General features: G+C 50.3%; 1 protein-coding gene across 1 annotated transcript in view; it reads right to left on the bottom strand.

Moving 5' to 3' along the window:
- Nucleotides 1-17,561, bottom strand: part of CPNE2 (copine 2) — a 51,105-nt gene that overhangs the window by 23,766 nt on the left and 9,778 nt on the right. The window contains exons 3-5 of the mRNA XM_082320499.1: nucleotides 9,925-10,104; nucleotides 6,160-6,234; nucleotides 2,749-2,820 (exon numbers count right to left, since the gene is read on the bottom strand). Coding sequence (XP_082176625.1) covers nucleotides 2,749-2,820; nucleotides 6,160-6,234; nucleotides 9,925-10,104 — 327 coding nt within the window. The remainder of the gene's footprint in view (nucleotides 1-2,748; nucleotides 2,821-6,159; nucleotides 6,235-9,924; nucleotides 10,105-17,561) is intronic.

Genomic DNA, 17,561 nt, shown 5'->3' with positions numbered 1-17,561 from the left:
CTATGCTGGCTTAACCTGCAACCTGACGCGGTTTCATCAGCGCCAACCCAGCGTGGGCTGGTGGAGGCACCAGCTCAGATGATGGCAGGGAGCTTTGAAGGATGTCTGCTGCCATCCCACATGGAGCAGCCCGGTTTGCAAGTCCGGTCAGCCTTGCTCCATTCAAAGCAGGGTGGGAGATGCCTCCAAGCCACAGGACTGTGGGCTGCTATTTTAAAACATCAAAACCACAAACATCTCACCCCTGCAAGCCTGGTGGGAGATGGAAACTGAGCAACCAAAGGAGCTCAGCAGACCAGATCAATCTGCAAACTGCTCCAAGAATCTAAATCATACAAACTGGCCCTTGCACACCATGGACAAGGAGGGTGGAGGTGGCACTTCCACTGGATGCAGCTCCCCACACCACAGCTTCCAGCACCAATGCTGGCTCGCAGCACTTGCTCTCCCCCAGCCGTGCCGAAGCATCGCTGCCCTCCTGCCATCCCCACAGCTGCAGTGGCACACACGGCTCTAGGGCTGAGTTCACCAAGGCTGGTCCCAGGTGAAAAGAGGTATCCTCTTCTGCAAGATATTTTTTCTTAAAACAACTCTCCCAAGAGCTGATCTGACATAAGGTACAAGAGCCTCAGGCTGGTTCTGCTGCTGACATGCTCCCGCTGTGCAGCTTTGGCATTTAAAGCAAGGTAGTGAGCTGCGGGTGGAGAAGCCATGGACATGTGATGGGGAGAAGGACATGCCCGCAGCCTGAGAGAGGTTCCAGCCTCAAGGATGGTCACGGCAGAACAAGCTGCCTGGGGCCGAGCACAGCTCCAGGCTGGGTTTGCGGCACGGCTGCCGGTAAGGGATGGTCGCAGCTTCAGCTTGGCATGTGCAGCAAGATGATCCCATGGCCCCACCATGAAATCCTGTGAGATCTGACCCCTTCACATGAAGTCCAAGCCTCTGTCTGCGCTCCCCAGCTATGTGCTGCATAGTGCAGGAGGGTGCTGCCCCCCCAGGCTGCAGCCTTAAGCCTGTGATTTTTTGCTGAGCCACTTCTCCACTGTCTTTCCTAAGCTTAAACGAATTTTACCCGACTCTCACAGTTGTATTTCATCCATGACCAATAATGACCCAAAAATATTGTGTTTCATCCAATTTCCTTGTTCAGAGACCATTTTAATTTGCATGAAGTGACATGAACATCCTTCGTCCATAAGCAGGACTTTGAGCGCTGCAACGCTGCGCTGTGTTGTGGGAATTGGCAAGGAAACCTCATTAGCTCTTGGTGATGGCAGGCAGTCACCGAGGAATGAGCTTTCTGCTGATACCTATTGATAAACTAGAGGGAGACGCAGAAAGAATAGGATTATTCACAGTCCTTATCCCAGTGTAACCAGGTAGATTTTGAACTTCCGTACCTTGACTGTGGGTCTGAAGGCACAGGTATCATGTCCTAGATGAATATCAAAAGATGTCACTTTTGCATAACCTGGTAGAGGAACTTGGTTGCAAACTCCTGCCCGCGGAGCAAGTGATGCCAACAATGAAGTTGCCAATACAACAAGCGGTTCTATGCTTGAGGTACCAGCGCCGCAGGGAGGACCCAGGTCCTTGGCCCTGCTCTTCACAATGGCCACAGCTGCAAAGGGACCCTGAAGCATGAAGGAAGGGCACCAAGCCTTCTGTGAAATCCCATCCCTTGCTTTGCAAGGGAGCAGAGGCTTTTTCTTGGGGTGCTGAAAGAAAACTGTTGCATTAGGGATGTCTTCATTGACATGCATGAGGTTGACCCTCGGCCATGTCTCAGAGGAAGCCACCAGCTCAAGGACATCTTCCAGCCCATTTCTGAAATAAAGTTATTTGGGGATTTCTTAACAGGGGCATTTCGCTCCTTGCACTAGGCAGGGTAAGCAGGACGGTGAGAAAACAGCCGTTCCCAACAGGTGGGAAAAACACTTGGATAAACCAGGCATCCATCCGATTTGGACAACAGGACTGGACAAACCACGTCTTCTGCCCCAGCAAATGCCCTTCTGCCTGGATGCTTGCTTTACTCTGGTTTGAAAACTGAGGGCCATCCTGCCAATACACAAGCTCCAGAGAGACTAGGAAGAAGGAAAAAATAATATTCCTATCCATCGCTTAGCAACAGCACTGGTTTAAGAGGAATAGCTCTGGTTGCCTGGTAAATAAGGTCAGATGGCTTTGTTCAGAAAGGCTCATGGTTTCCTACATATCATATCCAAAGCAAAACTCCTGCATTACCTGCCTCTGTGAGGTTAACACTTCTTCCTCGGAAAAGACGGGCCCTACTGTTTGATATACAAGCAGATGTTCACTCCATTTCCAGAGGGGTGAAGGTGAGGGGTCAGGAGCTTTCAGCACTTCTGAGATAAGGGTTCAAGGGGCATCAAAACTTCCAGCTTCATCAGGAGGCATTTACAAACAACAGCCACTGAAGTAGTAAATCTACTGTCTTTAGGACATACTAGTACACAGATCCTGTGCCACATGTAATCTTCCACTCTCAAAGTGCATGATGAAGAAAGCAATACCATGACAACAGGGAAACTGAGGCACGGGCATACCCAGCAGCCAGTGGCACTGCCAGGACTTGAACCCCCTCCAGGCTCACCCTAGTGCTTTCTCCAGTAGGACTATTTTCTGTCACTGCTATACCCAAAAGCAGGGATTTCTTTAGATCCCTTAGCCTGTGAAGGACAGAAGTTTAACACTGCATCCCCCAGACACAACCCCACTCACCTTTTTATCCAGTTTTCTGCCAGCCATGCTCAGAGTAATCACCCTGTTATCCGAGAGCTCTTGGGCAGCTATCTGAAAGACAAGAGAAGGCTGCATTCATTTTCAGCAGGAAAAGAAGGTGAACACCAAGCCAGAGGAGAATCCAGACCCTGAGTATGTGCACTCTGAAGATACCTGCACAACTGCAAAACCGATTTCCCAGCTAAGAGACTGGATGATCTAATGCACGCAGTATTTCACTATTGAGGAATTAAACTGATTTTACCTTTGCAGATCAATTTGGGACCGAAGTATACTTCCCAGCTTCTCCCTGGAATGGAGAAGGGCGGAGAAAAAGCCCAAACTTCCCCTCGATAGGCATTGCCATTTACCCTGCGCCAAGGCAGTGACACACCAGCTTTAAAACAAACAGGATATGTTTTTATAGCAGGCTACCAGCTACAATGCTGGTGCTGCAGCTGGAGCCCCCATGACACCCACCGACCTCCGCAGACTCATCGTTGGGGCTGGGTCCACATGAAACACACTCATTTGCAGGGCTGGGAGTCAATGGGCACAATTAAGCCTCTTGAATGGACAACCTGAAGGGAGAATGAGGTGCCAGGACACCCCGAGCAGCCTCCTTCCCCTGTGCCATCAGATCTAAAACAAAGCTTCCAGGGACAAACTCATCCCGTTTCTTGGGTGTCACACCTGAGCTGGTCTCAGGTGGTTTTTCATGTGCCAGGACCTGATGAAGCCTTCAAGGACCAAGCCAAGAGGAAGCAGGAGCCATAAAAACCCTTGCCAGCAAGATGTGCCACCTTGTCCATCATGTCCCAGGCTGGGCATGGCAAAAAGCAGTTGCCCCATCCCTTGGGGGAGATGCCAGCGGCACCAAGGACTCAAGCCACGTCTCTGCACAGTCACTCAACAAGACAGCCCCAAGGATGAAAACTCTGTTGTTGCGCCTGAGGAGCTACAGCAGGCAGGAGTGCAGCCTGGATTACTTCAGTTTAAGAGACTTTATTCACATACTCTCCAGAAGGGCTTTGGCTGCCAACCACCAGTGGGCCGGTTTTGTCTGGAACGTGGTCTAACGACTCTCTTGGTATTTTAAGAAAGGGAATGTTTATAACAAAAAAACACATTTATTCACTTCTGTTACCAGCCGTTTTCTGAATCGCTTGAATTTTTTTCCTCAAGGCTGTGTCCTGCCCAAGCATCTGCTCCCCACCTCTCCCTCCTCTGCTCCCCCAGGCGGGCTGAGCTGTCCCCCAGCATCCCCAGCCACAGCATCCTCCTCGGGCAGGAGCCAGCACCGGCATGGCCAGGAGCACAGCATGGACATTTTCCTCACACACGGTGCTCCCAAGCACGGCTGTTTGCTGGCTCTCACAAGGAGGCTGTCCTTCACTGGAGATACACAGCGTAATTACAGCAAAGCTTTTAGAAAAACTTGCAGAAATCAAGGGAACAATTTTCTGCAGAACAAGCAATCAGAGGGTTATTGGCACTTAGGAGAGCGGGGAGTTTGCAGAGACGAGGAGGCCGAGATGCAGCTTCTGAATCTGCCTGGGCAGCTGAGCGAGGAGACAAGCCACAGCTCCCCAACAACCTCCCAGCCTTTCCAGGGAGGACACCACTCTTTGGTCCACAGAGGATGTGTTCACCACATGAAAAACCAAATCTTCCCCTCTGCCCCGTATAGCTGTGAAGTCAGAAGTTCCCTGTTGCAAAGCCATGGCATTGGTTTTCTCTCCTACCTAGTCCTCAGTGGGCATGCATGGTCTCCAAAATCAGCATGAGGAAGAGGAGCTGTAGGGAAGCAGATGAAATTTGCCCTTTGCTGATACCCACAAAAGCATGCCCAGTTGGTGTCCAGCATTTTAGGGCTCACCGGAGGATATGTAAAAGCCAGACCGTGCAGACAATCCAGGTACGTCCTTGTGCCACACTGCCACAGGCTGCTGGTGGCATTTTCTCTTGGCCAGCGTGGACAATAACAACATCCCCACCACTATGCCTGGCAGAGGCGTGCGGCAAGATCTCAGGATTGATGTCTACAAACACAGTGGCTCGCTTTGGGATTTTCCCCATCTCTCCAAACCTAGGGACATCCATGCAATCCCGTCCATCCAGCCAAGGTTCTTCTGTTGCATTCGCCCCTCTGGGATCTCAGTTAAGAAAAAGGATGCTTGGGTAAAATTGAAAGGGATGGGGGTGAGGAAGGCAGGGTTTGGCTCCAAACTCCGTGTTTTATATAAGTGAGTCCAAAGCAGAAGCCTGCTCCTTGGTTCGTGTCCATAGCCTGGGCTCCAGCGCCGTGCCAAGCAGTGAGGAAAGGTGCCCACCACACATGACCCTGTTGTCATCACCAAGCCAGGGCAAAAAAAATGCCTAATCAGAAAATTGCATCAATGGTACAAAACAAATCAGATGTCTCAGACCCTTTGATTTTTAATGACACGTTAGTGACAGATCAGGACCTTCCCTTTTTTAAAGTGTGTAACCTTTGAACCTGACTGGAAACTTTTCATCTGGTCCAGCTCTTCCCATTCAAGTGTCGGATGGGGTGACAAGAGCCTGCTCCTCGGGGACGGCACACAGCATCAGGCACTGCTTGTAAACTTCACTGCAGCTTTTCCTCTTGCGTTTAAAGACTAAAACTGCAGCAATTAAGAGAGAAAAGTTGGCAGCATTTTCCCAGCGTCAAGAGAAAACAGCAATGGAGATGCCCATGCAGCAGCCAGGTCCTGGGCTTTTAAACCCTTCCAGTGCTTTTAAACCTGATGAACGTTTAACTCCTTGCTGGCCTTTTCTTCCACACCTTTGCTGCCCGGCTGCGCGTCTCACAAAACCCGTAACACAAAAGAGATCCAAAAAGGATGTGAGATGTGGCAGGAGGGAAACGCACCTTTTCTTTTTAAAAAAAAACATCACTAAAGACATCCGCAGCGGGAAGGCCACTGCCCGAAGGGGTCTGCATTGGGAGCAGCGGTTGTTGCTATGAGAGTTGTTGCTACGGCACAGCTCCCATCCTCTTCCTACAAACAAAACCACCCATCACAGGCAAAGGAATCAGCTCTCTTACCTCCTGCTGCTCCAGGGAGGGCTGAGCAGGCATGTTGTACCCGATAACAAACAACAGCAGCATAGATTTACTTTGTACTTCTCCAGATTGAGGTTTTTCTTATTTCAGAGACTGAAGCAGAGGTTGAAGACTCACAGTGCTGGGTACCAGGCAAGATGGTCCCTGCCCCAAATGAATCATCCTCCAAACAGACCAAAGTGGGCAGGAAAATGGGAGGCAAAGGGAAAAATGTTCATGAGATAAGCTCCAGTCTCCTGGACCCCAGGTGAGTGTCCTGCATCGCCCCCAGGTTATTATCCTTTACACACTCAGCAGGTAACATAAAGGAGTAACCGTACCGTTATCATCCCTTTCCCAGCTGGCTTGCCATTCCCCAAAAGGAGAGTCCTTGTTATTTTCTTGCTGGAGACGATCTAGAGAAGCCAAAGAAAATAAAGTCATGATTGATCAAAAGCAGACTCATAAGCAACTGATCATTGCTCATGTTAGTTAATTCAGATTAAGCATTCACAACAGTAGAAGAAAGATATATTCAGGGATGACCGTGATACTGTGAATATCACCACCGTCACCCGAGTCCATGGGGCGCAGGGCAGCAGCTGAACAGTGCAGAGCAGCGATGGCACAAGAGGCTGAAGCATCATCTGCTGTTGAACCCAGAGACCAGCTCTTTGTGTGCAGCAGGTCAGTGGGACCTCACACAGCCAAAGGACCATGATTTGTTCCCAGCAAAATCACAACTCAGCTATTCAAACCCCATTTAAAATACTTCTAACATGACCCCTGCCAGAAACTTGCTTTCAGGCCACGTTTCCATGGACAAATCCTGATTACAAGCCAGATGCTCTCCTCCAGCACCATCCTGGACCCCCTGCACAGCTGCTGCCAGTAAAGCACAGAGGTCAGCACTCCTCAAAGGCATGTGTCCCCCCCCTTCACTTCTGGCTTGTAAGAGGACAGACAGGATGATCTGGGAGCTGAATTAAACCCCTTGAGATTTTTTCCTAGCTCACTGAGTTTTGGTTGACTTCAGATCTGGAGATCCTTTAAGTTTTCCCCAGAAGGCGCAGACCCCACCATGGGGGTCCAGCAACCTGCTGGAAGTAGCTGCGCTCTGCTCCCATACCTAGTTGGAACTCCTTTGAGATCTAGGGGTTGCAGTTTAAAAAGTGCAGTCCCATCCATCCTTCCGCCTCCACCTTTGGTCCTACATCACACAGTCAGAAAATAACAATAATAATTAAAAAAAACACACAATGAAATGGCTTAACTTGTTGCTCCTGCCATCCAAGAGACCCAGCCATGCTTGGATTCCTCCCATTGCTCCCCAGAAATGTTCTTCTCCCTCCAAGGAGACCTTATTGCGGCCTTTCAGCACTTAAAGGGGGCTTATAAGAAAGATGGGGACAAACTTTTTAGCAGGGCCTGCAGCAAGAGGAGAAGGGGTAATGGTTTTAAACTAAAAGAGGATAGATTCAGAACAGATATAAGAAAGAAACTTTTTACGATGAGGGTGGTGAAACACAGGAACAGGTTGCCCAGAGAGGTGGTAGATGCCCCATCCCTGGAAACATTCACGGTCAGGTTGGACAGGGCTCTGAGCAACCTGATCTAGTGGAAGATGTCCCGGCTCACTGCAGGGGGTGGGGTTGGACTAGATGACATTTAAAGGTCCCTCCCAACCCAAACCATTCTGTGATCCTATGATTCTTGCAATTTCAAGGCCAAAACCCTTTCCCATAGTGGCTAGCCAGCCTGGTGCTTTTGATCCATAAATGCATAGGAATGACCAGCCAGCGTAACAAGATGTTTGTGCCATGCCATGCAAAAGAAGGCGAAATCTCTTCACAACCCTGGCTAGCAGAAACCACGGACACCCTCCAGCCTGCAATTTGATCCCTGTTACATTTCGTTTGGCTGCAGAGGTCATTACAGGCCCGCAAATGATCCAGCCAGCCTTTTAAATCTTACCACAGACCTAATTAGCTGCAGTAAAATAATCTGGCTATTCTGCCAGGGCTCAGATGCAAACTCAAAATTGAAAAGTCAGATGCACACTGTGCTGTTGTTGCTGCCCACGGCTGCTCTCCTTCCCTTCTAAGAGCTGCTCGTGCCTCAAAACTGGGCAGGCTTATGGAAACATCTCACCAGACAAAATCTAGACATCAGAAAACCCACAGCAGGGTGGCTGAACCCACAAGCCCCCATCTGCCCCGTTTCACCCCTCTCCTCACCAGGCACCCTTGGGCATGTGCCTCCAGTCCACCTCTGCCCTGTGATTGGGCTGTGCTGCAAGCCCATGCTGGCCACAGGGAGAGAAGACTAACAGAGAATTTCAGGGAAAAAAGGAAAATGAGAAGATCCCTCCATTCCAAGCTGGTGTCTTGCTGTGGACTAAAAGTCACCAAGAAGCTCACATGGGAAGTGCTGCAAAAACTCATCAAAAACTGGGCATGCACATAAGCCAAGTTCTCTTTTGCAGAGTGTAAATACTTGCATGAGATTACAGAAGTTCAGAGCTCTCTTTTTTCTGAGGCACTAAGCCCACCAGCTGTGCCTAAAGACACAGTAGGTAGTTATAGCATGCCCGTGAGCCACCACGGCTAAACCATCAACTGTTCTGAGTGAGCACCTTGGATGTGAGACCTGCCAACAGCTGCCCAGTCCTCACCATTACCACAGCCCCAGGATGGCCTGTCCAGTCTCATGCTCTGAGCTAATCACCTTTCAAAGCACCAGAAAGCGTTGAGCTCTTCTGGGAGACCCAACAAGCAGGAGGGTCCACCTTTCTCCCCAGTGCATACAGATAACGTTCCTCTCCGGCATGAGCCTGCAGAGCCCTGGACTTCTGCAGTGCCACATTTAGGAACAGCAAGGTTTCAGCTCTGTTTCCTTATGTCCATAAATTCTGTGCTTGCAGCTTCCATCAAGACCATGACCTTCACAAGGAGCATTGCTGAACTGCCCCACACCAGAGGTTGCTGCATTTCAGCAACTGAACTAACAGTAAAGGATGGGTTTGGTCTACATCACTGAATGCCAGCCTAGGCTGTTGCCTGCACTGTCTCTTAACTTCTGCAGAAGTAGAATTAGGTCATCACAGAGCGCTTCCAAAAACCCAGACATTAAACATCAAACTCTGTAAATGTCAGTGCTCTTCTAACACGTCAAGCTCTTGAGTTGGCAATGGTAACATCACTCGGCCCCCCTTGCTATGTGTAGTGCCATATTGCAGTCTGTGTAATAAAGCAATCACGCTCATGAGCATCCCTGAACACCTTGGGCTGGCTGTCCATGCTGACCCACCTATTACAATGTCTTCTTCCTGCTGGTTCTCAGCATCAAGCACAACAGAGAGAGTTTCTCCCAGCCCCTGTGCTTGTGCCAGGTACCACAGCAGCCTCGAGCAGCCGGATGCTGCAAAAGAACTGAAAAAATCCCCCTCATTCCTTGCCTCTGAGTCAGAGCAAGCTCAGAGGACAAAGACGTTTGCAGAATGTAGCTGCCAACTTCTAACAGGGTCTGGGCTCATGAAGGCAAAGACCTTCCAAAGGCTTATAAATTGCATTGTGTCCCAAAAGCTTTTCCACAGGAAGAGCAGAAGACACATTCCTGCACCAACATGCTAAAGTAGGAGAGAGACGATTTGCTACACAACGGCAATGGATAAAGCTTTGGGGGGGAAAAAAAAAGGAAAAACAAAACTGAGATAAAAAGGTAAACCACAATGCATCCTTTAAACATCTGGAAAAACATCTGGGAAACCCAAGTCCAAATCCAAGATGGTCATCAGGGCTCTTACCATAACGCATGGTAAGATACAGGTACCTCCAAAAACTTCCAGTTGATGTCTCTCTGCAGGCACCAGCAGAAGCCCACACTATGAATAGCTTAGATTTGGGCAAGTAGGCAACAGCCCTAACATGTTCAACCTCAACAGCTGAAATGTGACAAGCAAATTAAATTAGTTGTTCCAGGAAGGACCCAGCAAACTTTACAGTAGATAAGAGTAGCAGCTCTAATCCCGCCGTGTCCCTGTGGGTGGTGTGATTTGGGGTCCCTTTGCTGGAGGACAGTGAGCTGCAGGGACCTCAGAGACTCACCATGCCCAGCGTGCAGGAGAATTCACCCAGGAAGTCATGCTCATACAGCTGCATGCTCGACTTGTCCTGGTCAAACAGGGCAAACTTGAGCTTCTGCACTTCTTCAAAGTGGTAGTCGACGATGAACTTCTTGGCAAAAGCTGGGTTGAGATTGTTCACGGCTGTCTCTGTCCTGTCAAGCTGCAAAGAAAAAAAAAATAGGCATTCAGGCATGTGCATCTTGCATCTTTGTCACTGCCATGTATCTTCTCTGACTTCAGCCAGAGACACCCAGAAACCCTGCAGTGATCATCCTAAATGCAGGCTGTAATACCCAGTGTATGCAAGGTGGGACCCATCTAAACAAGTAATGGCACTTCATGCAGAGAGCTGCATCCCCGAGGACGGGGTGCACGGGGCTGTACAAGCCCACACCAGCCAACAGCCAGGACAGGAGCGCCCACCCAGCCAAGCCTTGGTGTAGACTCAAGGTTCATTGAAGCCAGAGTCTTTGCTGGCTTCTAACCCCTGTTCTCCCAGGAAATGATGCTCTCACACATCAGTCCTCAACCAGACGCTCACAGCTGTAATGCCAAACCTGTTTCTTTCAGGCTGTGCAGCTAACAGCAAGGACAAGCAAAAAGAAAAAGTGTCATGAGCCAGAACAGCAACCCTCTAGCATTTCCCTCTAGACCTCAAACCAAAACATTCATGTGGTTTCTTCTTTCTTGGCCTTCCAATGGAAAAAAAAAGAGAAAAAAAATCACTGCAGGCCATTTTTCATAGATTTCATCAAGAAACAAGGGAGAAACAAGAGGCTGGAAGGACCCAGAATGCAAGATTTCAATAGATTTTGTCACCCTGAGGTATTGCGAGCAGGCTGGAAGAAATGATGTCTCCAATGGCTTGGAAGAGCAAGTGCACAGAGGATGACGGAAACTGGAAGGCACGTAGGGAACCCGCTGTTGTAGGAGAAGCACCACAGCAGTATGCAGCATCCCGCAGCCAAGAGCAGCGATAAGAGCAGAGGAAACTTGGCAGGCAGCCAGTGGAAGTGTGGGTTTACGACGCAGCATGGCACAGGCAGACAGAAAGCCTTGCATGAGCCAAAAAAAAAATGCCAGGGACAGCCATACCGGTGATCCCAGGACACTGACCTCTGGTAATGGGGCTTCGATCCCAGACCCTGTAACTCAGACTGCAGGAGGGCTGGGAGGATGGCAGCACCAGCCAGGCTCCTGGCACAGGCTCGCACAGACACAGCAACCCGCCATTTTAGTCAAAGTGTCAGAAACTGGGAAAAAGAGGCCAAAAAAAGGTGGTGTATTTGCTTCTGGAAGTCAATGGCCAAGGAGGGTCTGAACTCTAATGTCAGGACCCATCATACCCACCAGGCCGTCATCCATCCGGAGAGGCACTGGGAAAGGGCAAGTTTGGAGCCCAACATGCAACATACCCTTATGAAGCTAAAACGGGCAGAAAGGATGCTGGCAGCACAGCCTGAGTGCTGAACAAGAAACAAACACCCGCGGCCTGGGGGAAAACCCTCCAGCAAGCAAACCAAGTAGGAGCTTTGTCAGGAGAGCAGCTATTGATATAGTATTGATATCGTAAGAGGTGGCAGCCAGTTTGGCGAAGGGCATCCTGCCCACACAGCCACACAGGAAGCGCCGATGGCTCTGAGCATCCGAGCTGGAATAGCCACGTGCCCACCAGAGCTGGCAGAGGAGCTGGCAGCGTCGGCCTTTTGCCACATCGCCCTGTTATCCCAGGATATGGTAACAGGGGCTATTAAAAAAGAAAGAAAGGCAGGCAGTCACCAGCGCAATTTTATCAAAAGCTGCTGCCCTTGGTGCCGGGAAAGACCATCCTACCTGCCTGCAGGACAGCACGGAGCCCCTGGCCATGCCATGGCCCCGGATAGCATCCTGCCTTGTCTTGCAGCCAGGACACCTGGTTCTGGGCAAGGCTGAGTTGCCTGCACATCCCAGGGGAAGAACTCTGCGGAAAGCAGCCCCCGTGCCAGCATCCCCCAGCAGCGCCGGGCTGCAGGATGGCGGGATGTCTGCCATTGCTGTGGACCCAAGAATAAGTACGGCAGAGCGGAAAAAAGCCAAAAAAAAGGAAAAAAAACCCAAAAAGCAAACACATACCTTAGTCCCAAAGAAACTCATTCAGCACAGGAGGCAGGTTTTGGAGGGACTGAGTGCAAATGTGGTGAGTTTGCTATATATACCAACTATCACAGTGTTTTTTGAAGTTGGTTGCTTAGTCCGTCTTAACTGCCAAGAAACAACTAAAGTAAATGCTGTGTTCCCAGAATAGCCACCTGCTGCACTCTGGGGAATCAAACACATCAACACCAGTGGGCTGTAAGCTGGCCAGGGCCATGCAGCTTCATGCAGATCCTTCCTTCTCTGCTGCCATCCCATACAGAAGGACCCCAAACATCTGCTTAGAGATGTGATGAACCAGGAGCAGTGAGCATCCATGAGCTCTACCTTATTTCAGCAGCACAACACAGGCAAATCCCCTTGCAAGCCTAGGAGATGAGACTGTGCAGGCAACAGAGGTTGATCTTACCTCCTTCCATGTGCTCTGAACTACTGGGAAGCTGGGGACCAAGGTAAATCAGTCCTCCCGCTCCCAGGAGCTAGTTTGAAGGAGATGACTTGAGGTCCCATCTCCAGCTTTGCCCTGGAAGGGGTAGCCCAGGGAAGGGGAAGAGAAACCCAGCCAATGTGTCTTGAGCTAACCCTCCAGAGTGATGGGGCTTCCTTCAACACCCAGATTAAACCGAGCATTTAATCTCCTGCCTATTGTTAGTGTGAAGCACAGTAAAATCACAAGGCCCAGCTGCTTGCTTCACATGGTTTGGTCTTTGATTTGATGCAGCACTGGTCACCTTGACAGTGACCATCACATACAAGGCCTCTTCACGCCACTTCCATCAGGAGACAAGCACGCCATCGTCTCCTGCCTTCCGCTTTGTCCCCGAGGCTTACACATCTGCATTCCCTGTAAAGAGCAGAGGCAGCTTTACCACTCAAGAGCAGAGAAGCACAAGGGCTTTTAAGAGGCAAGCAGCCTAATTAAAGACTTCTGTTTGGGTAAGAGTCTTAATTCTACAAATCAGGCATGAAAGTGGGAAATCATCTCCAACGACAGCCCTTGTGTTCAATGAACACAGACAGAGAGTCCTCCAGCATCCAAACAGAGGTTGGCTAGAGACCTTCAAGCATCCCCAGCTCATGGAGATGCTTGATGCTCTCCCAAGTGCCAAGGAAAGCTCGTGCGGAAGGCACAGGGCTGGCAGGATGACTCAGAGTGGCACAAAGGCAGCGGCACGGCTGAGTCATGTGTCCCTGCTCCTGGCATCACAGGCCAGGTCTTTCATGGCTCCTGTGAGATGACATCATCGGGCAGAACATTTAAACATCACCCATCTTCCTGTCACTTTTCAGCCTGTGGTTTATTGTCCCTGCCTCCCCCACCCCCTCCAAGGCTGATTCACAAAGATTTTTTTTTAATTCTTATTAAGCTCAGCGAGACAAAATAATTGTATTTGGGAACAAATGTGACAGCTAGCAAGAACAGCAAGCAGAAACCTTTCTGTTGGCATCAGCTGGTGCCTCAGCCCCACCTCCCAGCTCAGATGCTGGCACCACCATGGCTGGGGCTGGTCCTGGAGGAGGAGACCCACATCCTAAACCAGGTCTGACAGTTGGGACGTGTTGCTAACGCAGTGCGGAGGATGCAGGGGCAGTGTTGTGGGATGCTGCTGAGCTGCTGCTGTCCCTATCATGCCCCCTACCGCTTAAGGCCACCACTTTCACATGGGAAAGCAGTTCATCTTAGGGCAAGGAGCATGTCTGTGTGGCCAAAATCCATGCAGGACAATGTGGGCACCCCCGGGGAAGCTCTGAACCATAGTGGCATGAGCTGCCAAGGGTCCACCAAGTGGCCCATACAATGAGGCTCTCGTGGGCAAGCCCACCTCTCCTGGCCCTCCTCAGCACCCAGCCACAGACCAAACCCATGCACCACTACTGCCCTATGTGGGTGTGGGAGGATCTTGGTGCCAGCTGTGCCCTGGCGTGCCAGTGGACCGGGGCCAGCTCCATGGCATGCAAGCATACCACACCACGTGTCAGCTCGCACAACATGCTGACCTCCGCTGAAACCACAGCAGCAGAGCGCCAAGCAATCTGCCGCTCAAGGCTGACGTCCGGTACCTATCGTGCCAATTAAAAAGAAGCTAAAAATAGCAGAGGAAAAAAAACAAAACAAAACAAAAAAACACTACACATCTGTATTGTAAAAGAAGCTTTGGAATCAAAACTACTGGACTGAGGCATTACTGACAGAAAGAGAAATTCCTGAAAAGTACAATCAGGTCAAAGAGATGACACCTATCAAGGCTGGAAAGCTCATTAGTCTCATCCAGGCTGCTGAGCAAAGTTAATTGCAGACCATGGTAAGGTGAGGTTTGCCCCTACACCCTCCCCACTGACAGTGAGATCAGCTGCAGGACATCAGCTTAGGTGATGCCCATTGATTCACCAGCTCCTTGGCCAAGCGCTCAAAGGCCTGCCCAACTAGTCCAAGTATCTGAAAAATGAGACCCCCTAATTTCCCAGGAATTGGGACAATTTTTGTTTGGCTTACATGATTTAATGCCCTTTGGCTGCTCTTTTTGTGCTGCATCCAACACTGGTGCCTGTATCCATCCATCACAGCCCCATGCTCTGCTCACTCCCAGACCAACTGAAAAGAGGTCTTACGCTATCTACAAGCGTAGTTATAAAATTAAATCCCCATTTGTTTCTGCAGGCATTTTAGCCCAGAGTCTTTCCCCCTGTGGCCAAAAGGTTTCTCTTAGGCACAGAGCTAAATGCTCTTGCACTGACTCTGGAGTTTAGATTCACAACACCAATTTTATCACAGGTGGCACCTTGCCCAACTCAAACTGCCGCAGAAGGAGACAACAACTATAGTTTCTCCACATGAGATGCTGAACAGTCAATAAAGCACCAGGAAAACCATCCTTAGGAGTTCCCAGTCCACTTTGTGCACACCCAGACTGCAAAACCAGCCTGAGACGTGCATCTGCCTGGGAGACCCGCCCAAGTGAGATCTCTTGCCATTGCAGCAGCACTGCTGGTGATGACCAAGGTCATGCTGCTCAAAGCCAATTTGGGCATCTCTGGACAAACCTCGGTGCCAGCAGCACGCACACACCCAGTCCCCGACGTGGCTTGCAGCAGGGAGACATACCTCTGCGCCCCTTCCCTGCAGGAGGGGGATTTTCAAAGGAATAAACACCCAGTTGGTGGGTATGCTGGGAAGCAAGCTTTTGGGATCAAGCCAATGTTTTACTTATGCTATGAAATAATTCAGACAGCTGCTGAGGGTCAATTCCCTCACACTCCATTAGCCTGGTTAGCGGCAACCTCGTCCTGCTGAAGTGGAGGGCTTGAACAACACACAAGGACTCCTTGTGCATTCTTTGTGTCTTGGAGAGGACGGACTTATCCCATGTTCACCTACCAGCAGGGACGTCGCAGCCACGGACAGTCATCCTGTCCTTAAAGAACCTTTATCAGCAGGGTCTTGCCCTGGAGTAAGCTTGTGTTGGAGTGGGTAGGGAGGCAAAGGAAATTAATGCAGCTCTAAGCTCCTTAGGACATACAAGGAAAATAAAAATAACACCCCCCAGCTGCAGGAGCATGCTAGCGTGCTCGTCTGCGCAGAGCCTCAGTGCCCACAGCCCACAGGCTGAAAGCAGCCATGCACATCTGCTGAGCAGGATGTCCTGGTGCAGCAGGGACGCCCAAAGCTGGTGAGAACAATAATTATTCCTACCACAGAATGGTTTGGGTTGGGAGGGACCTTTAAATGTCATCTAGTCCAACCCCACCCCCTGCAGTGAGCCGGGACATCTTCCACTAGATCAGGTTGCTCAGAGCCCTGTCCAACCTGACCGTGAATGTTTCCAGGGATGGGGCATCTACCACCTCTCTGGGCAACCTGTTCCTGTGTTTCACCACCCTCATCGTAAAAAGTTTCTTTCTTATATCTGTTCTGAATCTATCCTCTTTTAGTTTAAAACCATTACCCCTTCTCCTCTTGCTGCAGGCCCTGCTAAAAAGTTTGTCCCCATCTTTCTTATAAGCCCCCTTTAAGTGCTGAAAGGCTGCAATAAGGTCTCCCTGGAGCCTTCTCTTCTCCAGGCTGAACAACCCCAACTCTCACAGCCTTTCCTCACAGGGGAGGTGCTCCAGCCCTCTGATCATCTTCATGGGCCTCCTCTGGACCCACTCCAGCAGATCCATGTGTTTCCTGTGCTGAGGGCTCCAGAGCTGGACTCAGTACTCCAGGTGGGGTCTCACGAGAGCAGAGTAGAGGGGCAGAATCACCTCCCTCAACCTGCTGGCCATGCTGCTGGTGATGCAGCCCAGGATACGGTTGGCTTTCTGGGCTGTGAGTGCATATTGCCAGCTCATGTCCAGCTTTTCATCCACCAGTACCCCCAAGTCCCTCTCTAAAGGGCTGCTCTCTGACCATTCATCCCGCAGCCTGTGCTGATACTGGGGACTGCCCTGACCCAGGTGCAGCACTTTGCACTTGGCCTTGTTGAACTTCATGAGGTTCACATGGGCCCACTCCGCCAGCCTGTCAAGGTGCCTCTGGATGGCATCCCTTTCCTCAGCAACTCAACTGCACCATTCAGCTTGGTGTCTATCTGCAAATTTGCTGAGGGTGCGCTCAGTCCCACTGTCTACGTCATGATCCCTCCCCTCCTCTCCTCCTGTAGGAATTACCTTTCCCATTTACAAGGAGCTAGCTTCTGAAACCAAGAAAATAACAAGATCCTCTGCAGTTTCTTCTCATGGCCTCCTGGTATCAAATATGGCAGTTGAAGCATGTATTTATGAGATTTCTGGTAAGGAGGAAAGACCAATGTTTGCAAAGAGTTCACTTAGGATTTGCCAGCCGGTTGCTGTCTGTCTGCAGCTAACCTGATCCAACCCCTCCATACACCCACCTCCCAACACTCTCCTTCCCTGTCCCATGGTCCTGCCCTCTCCACAACCAACCGCTCACAAGCCTATGAAATGCCCAGCTTAAAGCCTATTGACCTTGATATAATTCTTGGAGGAGGCCACAGGTTTTCAGGGCACAAGCTGCCCAGGATAGTGTTTTTCCACTGGACTGACCTGCCAGACCCTCATCCAGCACACTCCTGGCCTCTAGAAAGAGCCACTCTTAAAGTGAAACCCAAAGACCAGCTTCCTATGTGACCCAAGAACCAGCTTATCTTGACTCACCTAGAAACACGCCCCATTGCAAGCGGGACCTCACAACATCTAACTGTCACATGGGATCAGCATTTCAGGCACCCAAATCCAAAGCATCCCCAGCTTACACCAGACTGAGAAGGGGCTAGGACCACTTTGAAGGTGGCAAGATCCTTTCACCCCCACCATGTGCCTTTCCAGAGGTTGGCATTTTGAGATTTGCAGTTAAATCTAACCCCCAGCACAAAGCAGAAAGCACCAATGAGGAAAGGACCGGTTGCAGGACACAGAATAATTAACGCATCGGTGCCGCATGCACAGCCTCAAGAGGACCAGAAGAGCTTCCACCTCTTCTCG

Source organism: Platalea leucorodia, assembly GCF_965183815.1.
Source record: "Platalea leucorodia genome assembly, chromosome: 8".
In the NCBI taxonomy this organism is placed as follows: domain Eukaryota; kingdom Metazoa; phylum Chordata; class Aves; order Pelecaniformes; family Threskiornithidae; genus Platalea; species Platalea leucorodia.
This window is presented reverse-complemented; position numbering and strand designations above follow the sequence as displayed.